This window comes from Megalops cyprinoides, chromosome 2 (assembly GCF_013368585.1).
Source record: "Megalops cyprinoides isolate fMegCyp1 chromosome 2, fMegCyp1.pri, whole genome shotgun sequence".
In the NCBI taxonomy this organism is placed as follows: domain Eukaryota; kingdom Metazoa; phylum Chordata; class Actinopteri; order Elopiformes; family Megalopidae; genus Megalops; species Megalops cyprinoides.
The window spans coordinates 5,470,224-5,494,249 of NC_050584.1; the positions used below are offsets into that span (position 1 = coordinate 5,470,224).

A 24,026-nucleotide genomic window follows, 5' to 3' on the forward strand; every position below is an offset into this window, starting at 1 on the left:
AAAATAAACTAAATAATAATAACAATAAGAAGAAGAAAGAAAGATTTTTTCATTTTACACTTTGTTTTGCTTTCCTGTCCTGTTTTGACTTTTAATCCTCTTTCCATAGTGTCCACTGTGACAAGTCCAGAACTCACGCACTCTCGCAGAAAAAAACGCGCTGAGGGAACACGCGAGATCATTGGGTCTCGCGACACTTCTATATTCTCCCCGAGATCTGTTGTGGTCCTCTGCGTGTGACGGTGTGATTCATGGCGGTGGCGGTATCTCCGGTAAAAATAATCTACGTTTTATCACTGTAAATGTAACTCGTCTTCTGTTGTTTTCGAAACTAATCAACAAAAACGCACAATCATACAAACTGGTCATCTGTTGCGACGGATTGTCAATGCCGCGGTGTAGGAAGCTTGCAAGTAATGAGAGGCCTTTGCGAGGAAAATGTTATGTTAACGTTAGTTAGCAAGGATAGCTACTTTCCATCCAGGATCTTTGCGTTATTCCCGGCAAGTCGAAAGGTTGAGTGCTAATATAAAGGGCCGATCGATTTGATTGTTGACGTTGTGATTACTGCACAGTTAACCAAGCAGCTAACTAGCTGCGTGATCTCTGCGTGTTTTACTTTTACGTGCGTTCACGCGGAGGTGCAGTACTAGCATTGCTAGCTAGCTGTTTGCTAACGTTACCCGAATACTGAAGCGGTAATCACGTTTGATAACTAGCTACCTGAGCGTTTCTCGTGCCTACCAAGTTGTTAGCCCAATTCCGAGTGAAGTGCGTTTGTCTTACCAAGAAAGAAAGCGTGTAGCCAGGTAACGCAGTATTTTTCTGTAGGCGAATCGCGTCTGAACTAACTATTGGCTGTTAATGTGCAATGAGTACGATACCTTTCTGATTAATGTGACGTTAACTATAACGTATCTAATTATACTCTAGATAGTAGTTAGCTGTCTGGCAATCATGTAGCGATCCTGGACGAGAATTAGTTGTTGGTCTAGCTACTGAATGCGGAACGTTAAAGGGTCAGGGGTTGCGGGGTGGTACGGTGCAGGATTTCTAGAGACTTTAGATGGAGGCAAAAGTATTCAAAGTTGTCAGAAGCCTCTGCATCATTACATAGCCAGGCTGTAAATTCTGTGTACTGCTTCTGAACATATATATGGAGAGCAAATTATGATGACGTGTTATGAATGTGCACTTAAAAATTCCTGTGTATGCGCAGCTGTTATCATGAAACGCACAACAGGCTTTCACATATTTATTAAAGAGTTAAAATGGTGCAAAGGTAAGGTAGGGCTGTGTAAATTAACTGCAGTATTGTAGTGGCGTGATGTGTTTCTTTGTGGCTGGATTGATCGGTGCTACTTTTGGTTGGGTGGGGGGGGGTCATTTCAATATGTTAGTGTGTTAGCACTATCATGCATCATCATACAGATCAATGGGTAAAAATAAGCCTTTTTACTCTCCATAGAGGGTGTCACAAGTTTTGCAAAGCTTGTGTTTAATCCCATAACAAGATTTGAACATTATTGTCCCAAGTGGCATCCCCTTCTTCTGTTTCTCAATCGCAAATTTGACTGCCCTCCTTTCTCTTTTTTCAAACCAACTTAATTTATCACCTTGAAACTCCTCTAGGATTTAGCTGTCCCCCCCAGGCCACATCACCACATTATCTTAAGTGAAGCAGGATTTTTAGCAAAACTTTTGGATTCTTTAGCTTCGTTAAACTACCTTGGTTATAAAATTGGCATCATGATTCTAATTCCATCCTGTGGATGCTTGTACAGCATCTGATGCACTTTTCCAGCATGGTTTGTATTTATAATGATTCAATTTTCCACTAAAAAAAAAAATTACATTAAAAATACACCTTTGCCTACCTGGCAACACTGAAACATTTCTGTTAACAAAACTAATGGAGTGTTCTAACGCTATTAAGTGAACATGACCATATTTTTTCTTGCATGGATTCTTTGACCTCAGGTGGTCAGTGTCATAGGGTATGGGTGGCAACATACACAATGCAGCTAACTTGGCTACTTACATTATTTATTTACAAATGTACAAATAATTTGTTCTGTCTGTGCTCTGTGGAAGTCCTTAACATAATTATCAGCCATAGGTTCCAACACCAATATGGGAAAAACAGAAGAAACCTGAACACTGTTGGAAGGAGAGAGGTCTGAACAAAGACTTACTGATGCAAAAATACACTGATTTTTTTTATTTAAAGTTAACTAGTGCAAAGAGGTGCAAAACCATAATACTGTGCAAAGGGATATGTTTAAATAATCATCGGTTCTATTAGCCATACAAAATACAGATGCCAGGGTAATGTTAGCTAGCTATTTAAACCCCCCTTTACACCACAGAATAAACTGCCTTTAAGATAGATTTGCTGCACTTCACTGCTGATTGACAAAGCATTTAAAAGAGTAAAATGGATAAATAATCTAGGCTAGAGAAACTACTTTTGGGATTAGCTGTGTCTGCAGAACAAGAGCACATTAAATGTAAATTTTGGCATAAAACTGGGGAGTGTTTTTCTCAGACTTGTAAATGCATGGAAGCACCTTTTTTAGCTGGCTGTCATATTACCTTGGAGGTGGTGTAAAGCCAGTGATGAGCTGGGTCACATGCATTGTAAATGTGCTTCACGTATGTTGGTGGAATTAAACAGAGAGCTAAGAAAAGTTAGTTTACCTCCATATGTTCTATGACTTTTTATTGTCTGTTGAAAAGTGACAAGCATAACATGCATCTGAGACTCTTTTGCAAATCTCAGTTTAAAAACCTCAGGAACCCATTTTTGACACCCCCTGCATCTTCTAGCACCACATTCCAGTGTGATCATTGTTCACCGATGAGTCTGATTTTGCCATACAGTGTCTGAATGTGTCTGGCAAGCTAGCAAAAGTGGTTAGAACAAATGGTAGTGCTTAGTATGAAGAGTGGATCGGTAATGTGATGATTTGTACATGCCCCGCTTAATTTTAATGAAAGAAATACAATTGAGCAAGTGGGAGGATTAAGGATGGCAGCGTGATAGCTAGTGGTTTTGGGCTGTTAGATCTCATCATAAATTGGCACCAATATGGCAGCTGTTAAAGGTTTATTTTAAAGGGTTTTTCAAAAATGTTTCAGAGTACCTCATTGGATCTGTTTAACAGGTTTGGCACATGGTGTCCAAGTTGCAAAATGCTGTCTGATTAGCTAGCTAAATCACTCAACTTATCTAAATTTGGCTTGCTAAATCGACAATATGCGTGGCATATTTAGCAGCGACTTTGAATATTTGGTAATATAGTTGCAATGTCTGCAGCTAATACCATTCCCATTTAACTGATACCTTGCTTTTACATTACTTATGACTGTTTAGGTCTGTTTATATGAACAGAGATTAGTTAGAAAGGGAAGCAGCTCAAAACACTGCTGCACATCTCAAACGAAGGGAAACAATTCAAGTTGGTTTTGGCTTGTGAAAATTACAAAAAATATGCTGTAATGCCAATAAAATGCTGCCTAGAATTTCCACATAGTGCTGGAAATGGTTGAAGGCACACCATTTGAAACACTGCATGACAACATATTTCACAACACATGGAACTCTGTTGTGTTAGTGAAGATTCCATGGTGTTAACTTTTGGAAAAGAGCAGATGGCCTTTGAAATGTTTCAACTCATACAAAAGCTTCTTTCTTTCCCTGTAGACCCGATTTTGAACTGTTAAAGCTCTTCCCATTAATAATCTCCCCAAGGGTAACGTGCCTCAGGCGACCCCACCGAAGAGCGGGTGCTAGGTAAGGGGCTCATCCTGCCACCCTGCGCTTGTGCACCCACGGTGTGAGCAGTTAGGCTCCGCTTCACCTCATTGGGTCAAGCCTTCTTGACTGTGTACAAACACCTCTCTTGAATTAATACGGTGTGCTGACATGTTTTAGGGAAGAGTCAGTCTAGGCGCCGGTTCACTTGCCTCACAGTAAACTGGTGGCGCCCAATTGTGGATGCTGTATCAAACTTGCATATTGGTAATTGGTCTACAGCCCTGCTTGCACCCTTCAGTGGTACATTTTATATAACTGATGATCTTTAAAAAGATGATCTTTAAAAACTTGAATAATGATATGGCTTCCACGTAAAGTTTATTTTCTTAGGGAGATAAGGTAGGCACAGTATGTAAATTACTCGCCAAACAACACAATGTGTTTTTGCTTTTTAGCCTCATTTTGGGTGTATTGACATCTATGACTCATATTTTGGAGGGTAGAGATTTAGGGTTGTAACAAAAACTGTTTCTGGGTAAATTTCATTTCTTTACCACCTGAATAATTGACAGGGAATGTTATGGAACTCTTTGTAACTTTTTTATAAATAGACTTAGGTTTGTTATTGTGGTTGTTTTCACTGTTTATCTGTTCTGTGAAATAAATATGAGGAGTAAGTGATGGATATGCATTTTGTGATAGGGTCAATGAGATGACCATCATATTTTAAAAGTACTGTACTGGGAAAATGTCTGCCTTGATCGGGATCATTTCTTTCACATGACATAAATCTTGACTTAGCCAGCTGACTATCTTCTGACTTCTGACTATAATGACTTAGAGTGATGTGTGAGGTGAAATTTTGTTGAAGTTAACTATCTTCTATGAAAACCGTATAGGAGTTGTCACCCTGTTTCCACAAATGAAATGAGTTCCACATAAATGTCTTTTTTGCACAGAATTGATCAAAAATGACATGCTTTTGTTTTTCTAGAGGCACAGCAGTTATTGCCATGTTTATATCTCTGAAAATTAAAAAAAAAAAAAAAAAACACTACGTTCATACACAGCACATTAACGGCACAGAAATTGTTTCCACAGTTGGGGCGTCAGTGGAAGCTAGCGCAGAACCCACACAGCCTTGCTTGGACCCTTTACCTGTTGCCATGTGTCCTTGTGGTTAAGGCCCACCTCTTTTGTGTTTGAATGTGTCACCTTGAGTGAGTGAGTGAGGCTGCACTGACCTCCCTGTCTGTTTGCAGGGAGGCGAAGCTCTGAAGATGGAGAATGGACAGAGCACGGCCTCAAAGCTCGGCCTGCCTCCTCTAACCCCCGAGCAGCAGGAGGCGCTGCAGAAGGTAAGGGTGTCGCAAGCATGCTCATAATAATGGTATGAAATACCATACGCATTTCATCTGAAGACTGAAGCAAATTTGTAAGTTGTGTACAAAACTGTCTTACGGGGAACACCCATTTCTTTAGGACATAACCTGAAAAGTCTTGACTTTTTTTATGCTGTTACCCTTTTTTCTTTTTTGAATCGCAAGATGGACATTAGGCTCATCTCACCACAACTCCACTTGTGTAGAAGTGCTTCTGCAGCTCAGATACATTACACACATCCAGCAGCTAAATTTCACACTACAAGTCATACAGTGCACCACAGTGAAATGGGCACTCACAGGAACATAGGTGCTCTTCCACTTACATCATCTGAGCAATGCTGGCTCTTGAGGTGCCACAGAGTGGTGAGATAAGGAAGTCCTGGATCTACCCATCCCTATCCCTGGCGTAATGAAGCCAAATTCCCAGTTTTAACGAGAGTCCTATATTGTCATAGTTAGTCATATATTACTATAGTCACCGTATCATAATGTTAAGTGCCATAAATAATCTTTTTGTCTTGTTGCCTTGAAAGTAAGCACACATCCGTTTTAGAGACCACTCGTTAGAAGGATTGCTCTTAATTACAGTGTGGTGCAGTGGCTGACATTAACACCAGTAGGCAGGCTTAAAAATACTGGGTGTATTTTATTCCTCAGCAGTCTGCCAGTTAATACAGTCTAACAGTTAATTGTGGTATCAGTAGTGTTGCGTTGACTGAAATGGAGAATTGGTTAAGAATTTCTGTAACCTGTTTTTGGTTATGAAAAGTTAATGCTAGTGCAAAAATAGATTTAGGTGCTGAAATCAATTTTCCAGGGTATACAATATTAGGGTGACCATACGTTCTCTTTTTCCCGGACACGTCCTCGTTTAGAGACGCATGTTTTAGGTCCCAAAACGAAGACATATCCAGGAAAAAGAGGTCGTATGGTCACCCTATACAATATGAGCTTTGACTTTTGAGGCTGGCCAGAAGCAGATGGGCTCCCCTGCTGAGCCTGGTTCTTCTCAAGGTTTCTTCCTGATAGGGAGTTTTTCCTTTCCCCTGTTGCATTACGCTTGCTCTCAGGGGGTCTCAGGCCTGGGAACAATGTAAAGCTGCTTTGTGACAACTTGTGTTGTAAAAAGCGCTATACAAATAAAAATGAATTGAATTGAATAAAAACTCACATCACATTATTAATTCAGTCAGCATTTGTGAAGTTGTGTGATTGATGTCATGCTATGTTTGTGACATGGTGAGGTTGAAAATCAGTTTATTAATAGTGCTGCAGTTGAGAAGTAGTGAGTCAAGCTATTGCTGTGAGAGAATGATGAGTAGATTGTACCAGGATCTCCCTCATACCTGTAGTACCCTGTTAATATAAACATTTCAGCTGCACGCATACAAAGCTGTCTACAATATCAAAGCTATTTAACATCACCAAAATATTTATTGTACTGTTCGTACACTACTGTTCGTAGTGGAAATACTATGGTCTGTTGAATTTTTCAGGGATGGTCAGTAATCACAAATACTACTTTTTTCTTAGCTGACTGGTGTGTTTCTTATTACTGTAAATCAAAAGTTTTTAATTGGACCTCGGCTAGTTAGCATGGGCCGTCATTTATTAATTTGCAACATCGCTGTACAGAGGATCCTGTGCTTGATTCTGAACAATATTTAGTTCTCAGATTCAAAAATAAAAGGTCATTAAAATTCACCCCATCAGTATTCACTTCCTGGGATTCTCTCATTTAAAAGATGTAGAAGAGCTGGAAGCTTTATTGAGTGAAAATCAGCTGTGAATGTGTAAAAGAGCATAAAGGTTTGTCAGGTCTGGGTTTCTCTGCTGTGGATGCTCACGTTGTGTCTCTGCACAGGCAAAGAAGTATGCTATGGAGCAGAGCATAAAGAGCGTGCTGGTGAAACAGACCATCGCGCACCAGCAGCAGCAGCTCACCAACCTGCAGGTGAGAGAACATGGGCCCCCTGGCCGCCTCTTCACCCACAGCACTAACCCACTCAGGCCCCAGCCTCCTTCTTCCAAACACTAATCCCAGACCCCTATTACAGACCAATCTCTCTTCAGAACACTGACCCAAAAAGGAGGGTTCACTGGACTCCTCTATGATTGATTAGCTCCAGATGAAGCCATATGGCCTTTACTTTGTTTTCTGCACATGTTTGAAGTTTGAGCTATGATTTCTTTTACCCCTTTGCACAAACTTGCCCACAAAATAGGTAGAGAGTGCACATGTTATGAGATTGAAATAGATAACTCACAAAAAATATTTTCTTCAAAGAACCTCAAAGGATGTATATATGACTCTTAAGGAGAATTGCCTTGCTCAAACACTAAATTTTGTGGTAGATAAGTTAGCACATATTAAAGGCTAGTGATTCAGCAGTATTTTCGAAGCCATTTAATAATATGAATGTATGTATTTAGAACAAGACACATTAGTACCCTTGCAAAGCAAAACAGTTTAAATAGCTGTTATTCTGCTTAATATCGTGCATGCATTGACAGTATACAGTTATGTGTGTACGGCTCTGTGACATGCACAGTGGTAGCAAGGGCACATGGCACCTTAGGAAGTGAGTTCATGGAGTACAGTACAGTTTATCTCAAGCACTTGTTCTACTTGTGACATGTGTTCCCAAAATATGCTTACGAAGAAGTATGTGTCCTGGGGCTTGCTTCTCTCTCTTCTTTTTCAGCCAGAGAAGAATGCCGTTCTGAAGACAAAAGTGTTTAACATGTTATATGCATTGTACATGTTCACTTCAGGAGCTTTTCAGTTTTTGCATGATTGTGGGGGGGTAATGTGAGAGGCACCGGGGATTGGGGTGGGGAGGGGAGGGGGCTCAGCAGATGGACCTGAGAACTGTGGTTTCTGTGAGGGGGGAGTAGAGCGCCAGGTCTGACATTTGTTTGTGTGTGTCTAAGCTGATGTCTTATCTAAGCAATGACCTTTTGCAAAGAAAAGCAAAGCAAAACGAAGACATTATCTAACCTACTTTTCAGCACTTTTTCATCTTTACTGTCTTTCAGATGGCAGCAGTGACAATGGGCTTTGGAGATCCTCTCTCACCTTTACAATCGGTCAATAGAATATTAAACTTTTTTCTGTGCGCACTCCTGTTAAAGGGACTGTTACCCTTCTTTAACAGGCCATCCTGGCCCATAACCTATCTCCATCAAACAGATGAACACTGTCGCATATTTTAAAAGCAGACATGGCAGACATGACACGGAGGGTGGGGTGGGGGTGTGTATATTTGTTTTGGGTGCAGAGTTAAATTGAATGATGCAAAGAGTACACAATGAATACACGCATTCACACCACAATACAGGTAAACTGGATCAGTTATGTGCTGTGGCAGAGTAAAGCAGAAGTGTTAAAACAGGGAGGCTGTGATCTGTCTATAGAGCATATGCATATAATTTCTGTTTGTACATGTATGGATGTACAGAGGGCAGTAGGGGGAAAACTAGGGGGAGCATGGACCTTCTTTTTTAGTATATAATATATTTCTTGTAAAATAGACATAAGCGCTTGCATTCACCCCAACTGCTTCTGTGACAAGGGAAGAAAATGGAGAAAAGAACCTATGTTCTGTTACAAAAGAGTTATGGATGTAAAATCTCATTCTGTTCACAAGGAACCTTTAAAAGCTGTACATATTAAATTACTCATGCATGCCTACACACTGACATTTGTGTTTTGAGCACTATTTGCATCACCCTTTTGCCTTTTCCAAAATGGTCATTAACTCTAGGGGGTGAATGTCTGGATTCTAGAAATTAAGTCCATGTCTCCTTTATAAATATGCAGCCACTTTTGACGGGCGGAAATCCATCCTTGGCTTTGGATTAAAGAGGGCTAGCAGTCACTTTAAACCATCCGAAAGGAGAGAACTTCTCAAACAGGAATCCCTTGTTGGCAATCTCAATTTGTTGTAATGTGGTAGGCAAAGAAGTCACCATTCTCCTTGTATGACATGGACACAAGTGTTTTTGAAGATGTTTGCTTTGTGTAAATAGTGACGATCTTTTTTATTTTAGTAAAAAAAAACATACTGCTTTCAGTGTTTAATCACCCCTTCCCTTAGAAACCTTTCAAACGTAAGTGTAAATGCTCCCATTAGGCTCTTTATTCTCGTTCCATCTGATAAAGAATGATGATTTGTGCTTTAAAAGTATGAATTTTTACTTTTTATGCATCTCTGGACTACAGGTCAGTTTCAGGAGCCAGATATAAGTTAAGGGTGTGCAAGACCACCACTTAGTATAGTCATTTATTCCGCATTTAATGTAAAAAGTGTAGTTGAAGTTGTACAAGGTGGGTAGGTAGCTATCTGGGGAATGTTATACAGATAACTTAAGCATGTTGTGTTTGCATTCTTGAATTGAACTTGTTACCATTAAATAGTTCAGACATTTATATATGTTATACTCTGAATGTTTTGATGTGCCAAATCTATTAATGGCCGTTCTACTGTCCAAAAAACTTTGGTAACGGTAATTAGGTAAAATCTTTTTAAGAATTCATCGTAAAATCCTTCATCAGTCATAAGCCGCCCAGTGGTATATCTCTGACATTGGCCTGTAAGTCTGTTGTGGGGGTACAAATATTGGACTTAAAAAAGTACTTAATAACGAAGATAATTACATAAATATATTAAAATTGAATGTGTAAATTTTTCTATAGATCCATACATAACTATGTTAATGAGTTATTGCCCCCCTGTTTGAGGCTCCATAAACACTAGTGTGCGATTTCCTTGTTGCAGGTGGCAGCCCAGCGGCAACGCGCACTCGCCATCATGTGCCGGGTGTACGTGGGCTCCATTTACTACGAGCTGGGGGAGGACACCATCCGGCAGGCCTTTGCACCTTTTGGCCCCATCAAGAGCATTGACATGTCCTGGGACTCGGTTACAATGAAGCACAAGGTCAGAATTTGGCCGTTCAATGTTTGTGCTTTTTTTTTTTTTTTGCACATTGATCATTGTACATTTAGTACATTGTTGCCATCTAAAATGGCACCTTCTCTAAATCAGCATGCAGTCGAGTCATGTTAACTGTAAGCTGCAGTGGGACATTAACGGAATTAACAGGACACCATGGTCATTTAAAAAGGCACAGCTGCCCACCTTCAGTGGGTGCACACCTTCTGAGTAACACAGAATGGCTGCTCTCCCCTGCAGGGCTTTGCTTTTGTGGAGTATGAGGTGCCAGAGGCTGCCCAGCTTGCCTTGGAGCAGATGAACTCTGTCATGCTGGGAGGGAGGAATATCAAGGTGAGGCTTCTGCGGAGTCACCTGGGTGGGACCAGAGTCCTGTGTGACTCCAGAGTGCTCTGAGACAGGTAGACTGCCTGCAGCCTGGTGGGCCACCCTCGTCTTTTAACCACCTCCTTTCATTAAAGCTTACCGGTGGTGGGAACCAAAATCAGGGCGAAAAACAATAATGTGTGCACTTATGATGCTGTGTGTGGTTTAAGTGTAAAATTTAATTTAATAGCAGTAAGTTCATTTGTTGTATTTGATCCTGCATGCAAGTCTTCATTTATGTGTCTGAATGTGCAGTCTTGTGTGTGTCTGATGAGTAATGTTGTTTTAAGTGTTTCCATGCAGGTCAATGAAATGTGGAAAGTGTTTCTGCTGCCAACATGTTTTAAACACATTCTTTGAAAGCACAGTTCTTCTAGGATGCAAGGAATCGTGAGGTGCATTGCTGGGTGTCTATGAGTTCAGCTCCATTGAGTGGCACGTGATCCTGGTGTGCTGATGATGGGCTGTGCCTGGCTGGTGTTGCTTGGCCGCCCCACCTGCAGCACAGATACAGTACAAGTTATCGGCTCTTCAGTGGTGTGAACTAGAACCAGCCTGGAAAAAAAACAAAAAAAAAACAACTGTCAGTTTCACAAAGCTTGGTGTTTTCTATGGAGTAGGAGTCACGGTCAGAGTAGGCATCCGTGTGAAGATGCGTTTAAAACACACGCGTAATTCCACACGTCTATATGCGTATGTACGTCTATCTGAAGTGGCGTTTCCACTAGCAGAACTTCAGCTGCACCTCGTTCATCGCACGAACTGCGTCCTCACAAGCGCAGTCCCTAAAGTGCACTGTTGCTGTAGGGATGGACCTGGCTGCCAGAACATGCAAGGCCTCGATACAGCCCAGCAGCTCAGTCTGAAACCAGACAAGCAAGGGAAGAATTCACTTTCCCAGCCAAAAAACTCTTTACCTGTTCAAAAAAGACTTGAGAGGACCCAAGAATATTCTTCTGGTAGCAAGCAAAGTAAACAAACCCATTCTCAATGGAAAGGATATGCTACCTGTATTCGTCATCCTCAGATAAATGAACAGAGCGTTCAAATAGCGAACTTAACATGACAAACGCTTAAATACTGTGTAAGAGCAATAGTTAAATGGAAGCGATGTAGACCGTGGCACTTAACCGCTGTAAAATACTTAAATTTGAATTAAATATCAATCATAATCGCTAATGTGATTCAGAACAATATAATCAATGTTGGTTATTAGATAACCGTAAAATCAAAGATGACTTATCGAGTTAAACAGTAGCGTGTGCAGCAACTAATAACAGTTGTCAATGTATTTCTTGAATAAACTGCAGGTGCGCAACATTCAGTAGGTTCGCAGATTGCACAGCTACGGAACACAGTTGCATAGGTGCAGCTAAGCGAGTCTAGTGGAAACGTGGTGTAAAATGCGTATTTGTCTACGCGCGGGACGTTCAGTACGTTGTGTATGGCCTCCAGCTACGTACGTGAACTTAAACGCTCTGCTTTAGGATAAAGCTTTCCTCGGATGTCGAGACATTTGACATGCATTTGCTCGGTGTCTGTGTCCTTGACACAACTCCATTCAGTGGCCCTGTGCTGGTATCTGTGCTGTAGGTGGGGCGGCCAAGTAACATCGGCCAGGCGCAGCCCATCATCGACCAGCTGGCAGAGGAGGCGCGTGCCTTTAACCGGATCTACGTGGCATCCGTACACCCCGACCTCTCGGACGACGACATCAAGAGTGTCTTTGAGGCCTTTGGCAAGATCAAGTCCTGCACATTGGCCAGAGACCCCACAACAGGGAAGCACAAGAGCTACGGCTTTATCGGTGAGCAGAGCAGCCCGCCGCCGCCGCTAAACCGCCCGCTTGCTTTGCGTCTGTTGCTCAGGTCTCCGATCTTCTCCCGCCCCCTGGCAGAGTACGACAAGGCGCAGTCGTCGCAGGACGCGGTCTCCTCAATGAACCTGTTTGACTTGGGAGGCCAGTACCTGCGGGTGGGAAAGGCGGTGACGCCTCCGATGCCCCTGCTCACCCCCACCACTCCGGGTGGCCTGCCCCCCGCCGCTGCCGTGGCTGCAGCTGCAGCCACCGCCAAAATCACTGCCCAGGTAATTATCTTCCACCCTCAGCGGTCCTCTCCCCATGCAGATATACGGGTGGAGGAGGAGGCGCTGTGCTGTAATCAGGCCCACTCTTTTACTTGCTCAATTACACTTTCCACTCAAGGACCGCATGCATTGGTTTGGCAGGGGTAATATAAAGGGCTCCACCTCTACATATTGTGGTAGTTATATAAATTGGAATCCCTTTGTTAACTGAGGCCATTGGAGACTGAGAAGACGTGTGCAGACTGATTTATGCTGGTTAACTCCTGGGAAAGCATGTGAAGATGAGACTAAGATGATAGCTCCCACTGAGTTCTGCCAGGAGTCACTCTGCACAGGAGCAACAAAACAAGATATTCATGTAAGCATAGATCAGGTAGCGCATAGTGTCTGAAAAAAATATTTTAAGAACAAATACAATTTATAAAAGAATTAAAGGGAATATGCAGCGTAGTTAAAAGATACAAAACAATTATGAACCTTAGTAAAAGTATGGATGTATGATAAAATTAAAATAGAAGTGTGTTACATTTCCTTTTTTTATTGGAGAGTAGGCCTTTATCCTGAACGCTATCCAAGGTTGTGTAGGCTGAAAGATTTACAACTTTAATCTCCTGTAATTTGCGTGGCAAATTTTATTATGAAGAATCGTCATACACGGATCCATAAGTTTTGTAATCCTCATACACGGATCCATAAGTTTTGTATGTTCGTCTGACATTACCCAAGTTGCCAGATCGTCTTTGAAACTCAATCTACACACACAGTCCACACACTACATACAGTTATGTACATGGTCGTGAAAGTGGCCAGGAGGAGGACGTGGAAGAGAGTGAGCAAGGCAGAGAGTGGCCCGACAGGTATGCTGCAATTAGTGTCCACACTAAGAAATGAATAGGAACTGTTTTGGAAGAGTCTTCACTTGTGTGTGTGTGGTTGCATTTTTTTGTGTTAATGCAAACGGTTGATTTTAGTGAATAGATTAGGTTGAGTGTGAAAAGGAGAGACTGTGTGTGTGTGTGTGTGTGTGTGTGTGTGTGTGTGTGTGTGTGTGTGTGTTTGTTTTTGAGTGTAAGAGAATTGGAGAATATCTGTTATAAATGGCTTAGTGTGAAAAATTTAGGTCAGACATTTTTGCATCCATAATTCATTATTTTCTATAGAATACAGATACACCTAGAATTATAGCCACTTGTAGAATTTTTGGCCACCTAGAATCTTGACATTTGAAATACAATTTCTGTTTGAGGCTATGTTTCAAAGAATGGAAGATACTTGTAAATAATATAAAATATGATATGCTGGACATAAATGAAACCTTTGTAATCAGCTAATAATTAATATTTATGTTTAAGCAACCCACACCCTTGATTTATTGGTGATGATGCATTCAAATTGGAATTTGATAGGCTAATTAATGATTCCTTGGCTGATCTCATGTGAATATCATAATCTGCCAAGGAATTAAACAGTATGCAGTTTATTATACACTATAATATAGTGTCTTTTCCTTTGTATTAACTTTCATACCCTGAAATTCCTCTATGCTGTATAACCTTTTAAGTGTGCCACCCCATGATTTTCACTGGCCCCATCTGGCCCCCCCACTAAATATTTTCTGCAGGCGCCACTGCCTGAAACACTACCACCTAAAGGAATTTCTCACTTCTCAAAACTGTTTCTTACTAAACTATTTAAAAAATTGTACTTGAATGGTTTAAGACACTCATTATCTCTACCAGGTAGCTTGTACAGCTTGTCTGGCCAACAATTGAAACCTGGTCATGCAGTGCTTCTGTTATTGTTGACTCCTTATGGTTTTTTTTCTTGTTATATTGTACCTCACTTGTAAGCCGCTTTGGGTAAAATGTAACCCACAACTTGCATACAAAACACAAACAGATTATGAATTATTACATTATAATTATAAATACGTGAAATATGTGCTTCCTCTCCTGACAAGTGTTGCTTGTTATGCATCCAGATCTTATCTTATAAGTGCTTCGAAGAAGCATTAGGTGCTGTCAGAAGTATTTTGATCTAATAACTTGAAACATTACAGTAACGGTTAAGAGGAAATGTTGCTGTATCTTCCTTTAATGACTGTTGCTAGCAACTGTTACACGTAAGAGCTTGTTATTTGCAACTACATAATTATGCCATCAGTACCATCAAAAAATACGTAACATTACAGACATTACCACAGTTGTACAGGATACATTTTGTGGAATGTTCATTCAACTATTAATGCTGTTCAATTCAACTACAGCAATGTTTGCCACCTTGAACACACCTCTGGTGTTAGACTCAAAGTAAAGATGTATTTCAGTGTCAGAAAGTTTTCACACTTGGCTAGCTGACTATGTGTTCATTTTTCAGGTTTTTGGTCATTCAGGTAATATCTAAAACATAGATCAGGTTTCCATAACAGAATTCCTCAACGTTTTTCTGCACTTTCATATGCACGTTCATTGCATATTCATGACTGCATACGCTGCAGTTGTCATAATTCCACGATCTAGGCTGCAGCAAAAATCACACGAGAAGTTGAATTCAGCTGTAGCTGCATGACAATGAGCATGGCAAAGGAAACATGTTTAATATTGGAACATTTTGACTTTTCAGAATGGATGAATTGTCAGGAATGTTTATGATTTGCTTAGATCACATAGCTGCAAACTGTCATATCCTCTGACTGCTGTTGAAGAATGTCCCAAATAGCAAGTACCTTACCTCAGAAATCAAATAGTCACTATGTGTAGTTGTACAATTAATTTTTTTGACTTGTGTGTGGAATGCTGTTTGTTAATTATGGACAGAAGACTTTAGTCCATCACATATAACTGAGTCCTGTTGCATTGTCTTATAGAAGTGGCTGGCTAGCTATATTTCTCTTAAGCCTTGCTGACTTTATAGGTATACTGTTACATAGATTATTTGACCTCCATGCAACCCGACTGTATTGTGAATGTGGCCCCCAGTTGATTAAATCATTAGTAAATACTTATTCTTAGAACTTTAATTCAGAGTTTATTTTATGGCATAAACAACCAGTATACTCACACTTGCCTTTGGGCTTTGTTGAAAGAATCGAATGTGAAATGACTCTAATGGTCTGCTTTATTTGCAAATTTTCTACTTTATTTGTTCATAGTAAGCACTTGTAGGGTCCTTTGAGGCCAAGTAGCCACATGAGGCAGCTAGCTGTAAAGCTTTGGGCCGAGAATTTTCTGCGAAGGAGAGCCATCGCTACAGTGCATTCGGGTCAAATTAGACTGGACTTCAGGTCTTGTAGTCAGTTTTTGTTCCTTCAGAAAAACAATACTACAGCAATGCGATTTTCGAAGTCCTGTGATCACTTGTGTATAACATCTCTGTGTGCATAACACTGTACGTTCTAATGTGCCACAGTCTTACTTCTAAATATGTGTCATGGTACATATTAAAGACAAGGTCTTCACTAAAGGTTGAAGGTTATTGGGAGTATCAAGCCATAGATAAGCTCTCTCTAGTATAGGTTTCCTTTATTAAGAACAAGTTCTATTATCCTTTTACACAGGGGTTTAGTGTCTTGCATATCTGGTGATTACAGGATTACACAGGGTTTTCACTGATATTAAAAGAAGGAATGGTGGGAAAGTGATGAGTTCTTATTCACTGGCAGGCGTATTTGCCACTCCCCAGACATTGACTGTGTTGGACAGTTGATTGTAAGGATTGACAGTGTGGCTCACCCATGGGCTGGCGCACATGGCTCCTGCTCTGAACGGCAGGGCTCACGTTGGGGTATACTTTCACACCCAGCCCGTTAAAGGCCCAAAATAGCGAGACCCTCCGGAGCAATCGGGGCAGGAAGTGAGGCTGCTTTTGGCTGTTGTCCTCCCTCAGCCATCAGAATCTCAGGAGTGCTCAGCAAATTCCCACAAGACGCACAGGACGGAGCTGCACACTAGTGGCCCGTGATCGTTTACAGTTGGAGGCTACAGCAACGCTTCGCTTGTTTCTGCGCTGCATTGTTTTCTTTATGGTCAGATCATCAGCATTTTTGTAAATAAGCGTTTCCCAATCCTTCTCCTGGAGGCACACCGTCCTGCATATCTTCTGTCTGTCTTTGCTGCTTGATTAAATCAGGTGTGCTCTGCTAATCAGAAGTGTCACTGGTGAGTTCAGTCAGGTAGGTAGAGCACGAATAGATAGAAGATATGTAGGACAGTGTGCCTCCAGGAGTAGGATTGGGAAACACTGTTGTAAAGGCTTAAGTTAAAAAAAAAAAAAAAAACCTTTCAGTCCTATTAGCCTTTTTAAATGACTGCTCCTTCCCTCCTTTGTGAGGTTTGGTTGTTGTGGTCATTGTAAACACTTCATCTTGTTTGGCATGTCATTTGTCTCCTGTTCTCTTTTTTTGATGTTCTTCTCTTAGAAATGTGTTGGGTCTAATGAATTTATTGAATCCTTGAACTGACAGTTATACTAATCTGACAGATCATTTAAGTTTTAATACGTTCTTTTGGTAATACCACTATATGCAGTATATACGTTCCACTGACAGTGGTAACTAGTTGTGGACAAAATCAGTCTGTGCATTTGTCTGCTCTGTCTGTCTGTCCGTGTGTTTTGTGTTGCATGTCATGGTTCACCAGCACTGCCCAGGCGGTGTTCCCTTATGTCCCTCTCTGTTCATCCAGGAAGCGGTAGCAGGAGCCTCAGTCCTGGGGGCGCTGGCCTCACCAGCCCTGTCCCTCGGCCAGCAGCTCAGCCTCCCTCAGGCCGTCATGGCTGCCCAGGCGCCCGGCGTCATCACAGGTACACAGACAGATCGGGGGAGTGCAGCGGAAGGGATCACTCAGCACGCCAGCTTCACATTTGTGGTTGTGGCCCCATCCCCTGTGATTTCGTCACCAGCTGTGCTGATTTTCATTTTTATAAATCTTATGACTGATGCATCTTGGCTGCCCTGCGCAGGCCTGCATAAAGACCGCCATGGTCTTGAGTGATAACGTCACACTTTCAAAAAACTTGTATGGCAACCAGAACATAAATAAGACTAATTTGTTATTTCTTAGAATGAGATGTGTCTTAACTGCCAAACAGTGGGGCAGTTGAGGTAAATATATTCGGTTTTGATTTTTGAGGATTTCTGCATTTCTGCAAGGTTAGTATGGAGGTGATCTTTATTTTTATCTTTATTCCTTCCAAAACGTGATGACAGCATACGGCTGCCTAAAGCCTTGCTCTTATTGCTCTGATTGTGCCGACAGATATTGAGCCATTGAAACATACTTTACAGACTAGTTCTTAAAATGTAATACTGGCCTCAATGTGATTTTTTGCTCTTCAGAATGATTTAGTAGTCTGTTGCTAGTCGTTCTGGAGTCATTTCTATGACCTATGGCACAATGCTGTGTTATCTTCACTCGAGTATCTTAAAATTCCTTCCACACATTGCTGTGTGCAGACATGGTATATGTAGGTGCATGTGTTGCTCGTGCGTCATAGTATTAGATGAGATCGAAGAATTAGCGGAGTAGAGGCAATCAGTCTGGTAACTTGGACTCTGGACCATGATTTAATGTGAGGGACTGGGTGTTCTTTGCGGTGGATGGTGTGGCTTTTCTGTAAGTGTATCACTTGACTACTTTGTGATTCCAGTCAGCCCTCTGGCATGACCTGAGATCACACAGGGCTTGTTCAGCACGTGCACCACCTGCTCACTTGGCAGTCTGACGCCTGAAAGAATTGCGGCTTCATCCAACTCAAACCATGAGAAATAACCAAGCAGAGAAAATCTAGGCTTGATGGAGATTGTCATAATTGCTCCCCTTGAGACTGAAGAGAAAATCTTGCTCAGCAGTGGTGTTCATAAATCCTGGCAGTCTCATGTCACCTCAGATGAAAGAGAAAAATATTCAGACCTCAGCATGTGTGAGTCTTTTAAGTCCTATCGCCTGTGCTGCAGCTGTTAGGGGGTCCTCAGTTCTGTTGTCAGGTGATTCCTGATATCCAGGCATCCTGTAATTTCTAAAAATAATTCAAGCATTCCAATCTGTGATCGCAGCCTTGTAAGGGTTATTGAGCCAGTCATTAAATGCGTTTGTCCCTGCTCAGTTGTGAACAACAAGAAACACTACCAAAGAGGGACAGCAGTGGGACGAAGATGTCAGATGTCTTAATTTGTTGCTGTACTGCGTATTGGCCAGTAGAGTGTTCGGTCAGTACCATACAGGAGCTAATTTGTGTCAAACTGTGTACAGAAAGGTGACATTGTGACAGTGTAACAGTACTCCAGGCACCAGCCCTAGGGCAGTAGTTAATAAATATGCGCCAGTGCAGTGGATAGCGTTGAGTCTTGGCCTTGTGGTTGAATATGTCACCCTAACAGCCTCTTTCCCGGCAGGCGTGACGCCAGCACGGCCGACCCTCCCTGTGCTGCCCCAGGTGGGGCTGGTGAACCCGGTGCTGGCCTCCCCACCGGTGCTGGCCACGGCAGCTGCCGCGGTGCCACAGGAGACAAAGGAGGAGGAGGAGGAGGAGGTGTTGGCCGACGGCACGGGGCAGGAGATGCTGAGCGAGCAGGAGCACATGAGCATCTCGGGCAGCAGCGCCCGGCACATGGTCATGCAGAAGCTGCTGAGGAAACAGGAGGTGGGTAATGGGAGAGGTGACCGGCCTTTCTGCACTCCCGGTACACTTACACGCATTCATCGTCGTCTGTACAATCAGACAGCGTTGGAGGCTTTCTGTCTTGCCTCACATCTAAAGCTACAGTAACTACACTGAAACTTGGCCATAATAACCATGTTTTGCATGCTTGCATTAAAGGCGGGTGAATAAACTGACTCGCACAACTGTACGTTTTTACAGTACCCAGCTCCTCCTAAGACCTTGGATAGACGTAATGCAGTGTTAGTGGCATTTTCGTTTCTGTGGAACTCCAAAGCCAAGCGCATTCTTTCCTCCCGTGCAGTCAACAGTGATGGTCCTACGGAACATGGTCGGCCCAGAGGACATCGATGACGACCTGGAGGGTGAGGTGACGGAGGAGTGCGGCAAGTTTGGCGCCGTCAACCGCGTCATCATCTACCAGGAGAAGCAGGGCGAGGAGGAGGATGCCGAGATAATAGTGAAGATCTTTGTAGAGTTTTCCGCGGCCTCTGAGATGAACAAGGCTATCCAGGCGCTTAACAACCGTTGGTTTGCTGGTCGCAAGGTCATTGCAGAGGTGTACGACCAGGAGCGATTCGACAACAGTGACCTCTCTGCATAGACTGTCTGAGCCCCCCACCCCTACCCCGTCTGTATCCTGTGCTCAAACTCACACAGCTGACATGAATGCTGATAGTGATTTGGGCCACTCTTTTAAACCTGTAATTATTTTTTATTAATGTTGATATTAATATTATTGATGGTCCATTTGGGGGATTTGCAAAATAAAAAAGTAGCGCCTCATGGATTTTTTTTATTCTGTCTGCTACTGTGAAAGATTTGAAATTTTTTGTATTGTTTGCAGGGTTTTTGTAATCTGCTTTGGAAAAAAATCATTTTTTGGTTACCCTTCATTTTTATTCTTTTTTTGTTTTTTGTTTTTTTTTTTTTTTCTTTTTTAAACGAGTACCAAAGTCAGCTCTCTTAAAGACTTAGAGTTATTGGTTTCAGTTGCCCAGATCAATAAATACTTCAAATATGATCCACTGTTTTGTCATGAATGCTAATAACTTCGCTTTAAGGGTTTTTTTTATATAAATGTCAAGCCTTTCATCAGAGTGGTTTAGAAGCTCAATGCTTAAAATGGCTGGCTGTTATGTTCCCTGAAATGTACCATTTGTGTTAAGCCACACATTATTATCTGTAAATCATGAGGATGTTGGGGTGCCACCTCAGTAATCTTGAGTTTGTATACATTTGAGTATACAAGGGTGTGGATGATGAAAGGCATGCATTGTAGGGGTTACTTCCCAGGTCCTATTGGCAGAGGGTGGGGGGGTGGGTCATTGCAGAACCTGTCATGAGTAAGGAAGAAAAGAGGTCCTTTTACTCACAAAGACAAAACCATCTAAGACTACAGTATGTACTATCATGACAAATACCATGTAAATTGGTAGCAGGAGCATTTTCACCTTCTATATTGGAGGTCAGGTCATTTTACTCCTTGGTCTAGTCAAATTTAAAATGTTAATTTGCAGCTTTGTTTTTTGCTGTTTGTCCATGTTTGTACTCATGCTTTGTAATGCCAGGAAAGATATAGCTATATAAAATATTGGAAGTTCTGGTCAACCTTGATTTTTACCAATTTTTAAAGCAGGGGCCTTGTTGGGAGATGTCATTTGGCACAAACAGAAGCTACACTTGCTGGACTGGGATACCTGCTCAGGTCGAGAGTAATCAACTGGAGACTGGTGGATGAACTGATGAACTGATAACCCTCTGGACAGACTGCTGAGACTAAAAGGAGCTATGTGAACAACAGGGATCAAACTAATGTTGCTCTGCTGCCACGGTTTACATGGCTGCCTTTTTGGGTAGTTTCACCTGTCTGTAGTTTCCATCTTTTCCAGTCTGCAAACGTCAACATAGTGTCCCCACTGCTTAAGATGAACTGGGCACTCTGTAAAATAGAAATAAAATTTAAAAACGCATATGCTCAAAAATGTTTGTTTATGAAAATTTCAGACTTGCATATCACGTACACCTTCTTTCCACTGTAGCCGAGACTGATGTATGGTTGCTCATACAGTGTAGTACTGGCTTCAGCAGTTTTCAGAGGAAATTCCCATCACTCATATCTGTGATTCCCGGTGGTAATGCTGTAAGCAAGTTGAAGGCTAGTAATTTTCAGTATTTCTGAGCCCTAAATTCTGCTTTTAAAGACCCAAGTGCAGGGGTGCTATTTGAGCAATCTGTGTTATGTCATAGATCAAGTTTTAAAATGCAAAATTACATTACATTATTACATTATTGGCATTTAGTAGACTTGCATCAAAATTCACCAACAGTATTCCACTTCCAAATGTATCTGTTCTGTTAACATCTCTCCGTGCTGACACCATAATGGATTGTGTAGGCAATACAAATATGGCTGTAAATAGCTCTATTTGCTTTTGTGTTGTCCTTTCCAGGGGTTCTCCTAAGACCTCTAGTTGAAAAATCATAGCGCGTTGACTTGTGAAGACATTTCAGAAACCTTAATTATCAGTTCAGTCCATAAAATAATAGAATCGTTTCAAAATCACGTAGTTTTTTTTTTTTTTTACATTCACTTTAAGGGAACAGTAAAGGCAGCCTTGAATACATGTCTACGCATTGAACGTATAATTTAACTGGTACCTATCGAATTACATCTATAATGCCATAATATTTACTAACTTGTACCTGATAGTTGTCCAGAATCGGTTCACTTTTCGGGAAGTTTGAGATGCTACCCGACAGATGGCACCAAATCCAGACGCTTTTATTCATGTGTTAGGCTGCCTAGTCACAGACCTCCCAGCCTTTTGTTGTCGCTGTAGTCTGTGTATCCCATTGACGGAGTTTGCAACTGTGTAATCACAGAGGGGCGGCTGAAGAGGGAGGTGGCGAGTTGTACACAACAAGACAGCGCAGAAGTTGGGGGCCAGCTGTAGGAGTCTCCGTTGGCACAGTCTCCACGCACTTTCAGAAGGAGAGCGAGCTCAAGCGCTTCCTGGGAGCAGTCGGTGACTCCGCTAGCACCTTAGTCAGCTATATGAAAACAAGACTTGAGAGAGGATCTTCTCGGATTACTGTCTTGGACTTTTTCTTGAGTACTCAAGGAGTCACAAAGCCGGCTGTACCTTGTAGCTGTGCCCAGCCCAGCCCCCCTTCGCCGGCCTGGCGCAAAGAGAGATATAAGAATCCTTTTGCCGTTTTTCTCCATCACGTTGTTACATATTGGATCTTTTATTATTTTTTGTTACTTTTGCGACATTCAAAGTACCTTGAGTTGGTTTTCCGTGTACGTTCTTACATTTGGATGACATACATAAATAGTCGGCCAGCTAGCCTTCAGCAGTGGCTAGCAGGAAAGCAGTAATGTTATCGTTGCTTGCTAGTTAAGGATCGAACCTCCACACTCTAAGCGTAGCGGTGAGTCGCCGATGGGACAAGAGATTACGCGGAGCCTGGGATTTGAATTGGATTTGCGCTGAATGCGGCATTGTCTCGTCTGCACATTTTTTCGAGCAAGACACAAGCAGAATTCACATTTTTTAGCAGGAAAAGCAAGTTTACAACTAGCTATTTAGGCAGTTGCCACTGTTAGCTAGTCGTTCAAAGATATAGGTAGGTGGCTAGATTTAGCCAAGTTTTATCGCACTCTGTTTTGAGATTTTAGCTAGCATTTGAATCTCACACTGCGGAGACAGCAAACGAATAATGTACATAGTTATCACGTCAGATTTTCATTTGTTTATGTAAATTAGCTAGGTACTATAGCTAATTAAACCAGCGCCCTTTGCATGGATTAAAATTCTTCGGATGTCAACAACTACCGCTGAAAGTGGGGTATTTGACATTAGCTAGCCAGAAAAGAACAAGCGGCAAGTCTGGAATCTAGATTCTGGCGTCTCAAAGGGTCGACCTTGCAGTTCTTGGATTTCAGGTCTGTCGGTCTGGGTGGCTACAAAATTTTGTGCTACCAAATTCCTTCTCCCCTACACGCTCCCCCCAATTTATCTGACCGATGCGGAGTACCTAAGCGGCCGTGGTGTCCTTCCCCCTGCGGCGGCCGGAGATGCTGAAGTGTATCCCATTGTGGCGCTGTAACCGCCACGTCGAGTCGGTGGACAAACGACACTGCTCTCTGCAAACGGTGCCTGACGAGATATTCCGCTACAGCCGTAGCCTGGAGGAGTTGCTGCTTGATGCCAACCAACTCCGAGAACTGCCAAAGGTAAGATTTTTGCATTCTTGATCAGGGGGTCGCTACATTGAAAATTCTCCAAACGTGCGCCAGGAACTTGCCTTACAATGTCGGGTTTGAGTAATCTTTGCAGTTGAATCATCTCCGAGATATATCCATTATATATTGTACAGTCTTTCCTCCAGTGGACCTAGACGATTAAATCGTTTGGATTCCCCACAGGTAGGCATGGCTAACTGGATCCCACACTCCAACTCTCAAGGAACTAGGGCAGTAGACTTGATTGTCATGCTTAATTAGTTCGCAAGTGTGTGATGTGGTGTGATAATTATGAGAACAATCCTGGGCTGTAGCATTTTATACATTGCAGAGGAAATATCTCTGAAATATCGCTGTTTTCTGACTGGCTGCTTCATGCTACTCTTTGGCTAGCGCACATGAGAATGGAGCTTTGTTTTATAATGATACTCCTTAGGAATTACCTTCAGTCCATAATTCCTATGATCTTGGGCTCCCGACAAGTTATACTGGTCGTTGGTGATGATGGAGGAACTTCTCGCAGAAATTTGGGACATCACTACCGTCAGTTATATTCCTCT

At 42.0% G+C, this 24,026-nt stretch overlaps 2 protein-coding genes across 7 annotated transcripts in view; both read left to right on the forward strand.

Annotated features, from left to right (window-relative positions):
- The first annotated feature begins 210 nt into the window (after window positions 1–210).
- On the forward strand, window positions 211–19,982 carry LOC118796591 (poly(U)-binding-splicing factor PUF60). 3 transcript variants are annotated; one of them, XM_036555581.1, is made up of 12 exons: window positions 219–272; window positions 3,707–3,796; window positions 5,023–5,118; window positions 7,010–7,099; window positions 8,185–8,235; window positions 9,927–10,088; window positions 10,344–10,436; window positions 12,063–12,276; window positions 12,367–12,557; window positions 17,240–17,357; window positions 18,949–19,196; window positions 19,519–19,982. In XM_036555581.1, exons 3-12 carry the CDS (start codon window positions 5,041–5,043, stop codon window positions 19,816–19,818), a joined length of 1,545 nt encoding a protein of 514 aa, XP_036411474.1. In that variant the 5' UTR covers window positions 219–272; window positions 3,707–3,796; window positions 5,023–5,040; the 3' UTR covers window positions 19,819–19,982. The 3 variants fall into 3 exon arrangements, with proteins under 3 accessions (XP_036411464.1, XP_036411482.1, XP_036411474.1); XM_036555571.1 differs by lacking the exon at window positions 3,707–3,796 and having other exon boundaries at window positions 211–272; XM_036555589.1 differs by lacking the exons at window positions 3,707–3,796; window positions 8,185–8,235 and having other exon boundaries at window positions 211–272.
- A 2,146-nt stretch (window positions 19,983–22,128) lies between these two features.
- LOC118772608 (protein scribble homolog) overlaps window positions 22,129–24,026 on the forward strand; it is a 118,911-nt gene continuing 117,013 nt past the window's right edge. For all 4 annotated transcript variants that reach the window (XM_036521097.1, XM_036521099.1, XM_036521100.1 and 1 more), the window contains exon 1: window positions 22,129–23,457. In XM_036521097.1, coding sequence (XP_036376990.1) covers window positions 23,299–23,457 — 159 coding nt within the window. In that variant the 5' untranslated portion in view covers window positions 22,129–23,298. The remainder of the gene's footprint in view (window positions 23,458–24,026) is intronic.

Coding starts and splice junctions, on each gene's coding strand:
- LOC118796591 (XM_036555571.1), top strand. CDS start 252: ATGGCGGTGGCGGTATCTCCG. Junction 273..5,022: donor TGGCGGTGGCGGTATCTCCG/GTAAAAATAATC, acceptor GTCTGTTTGCAG/GGAGGCGAAGCTCTGAAGAT. Junction 19,197..19,518: donor AGCTGCTGAGGAAACAGGAG/GTGGGTAATGGG, acceptor CCTCCCGTGCAG/TCAACAGTGATGGTCCTACG.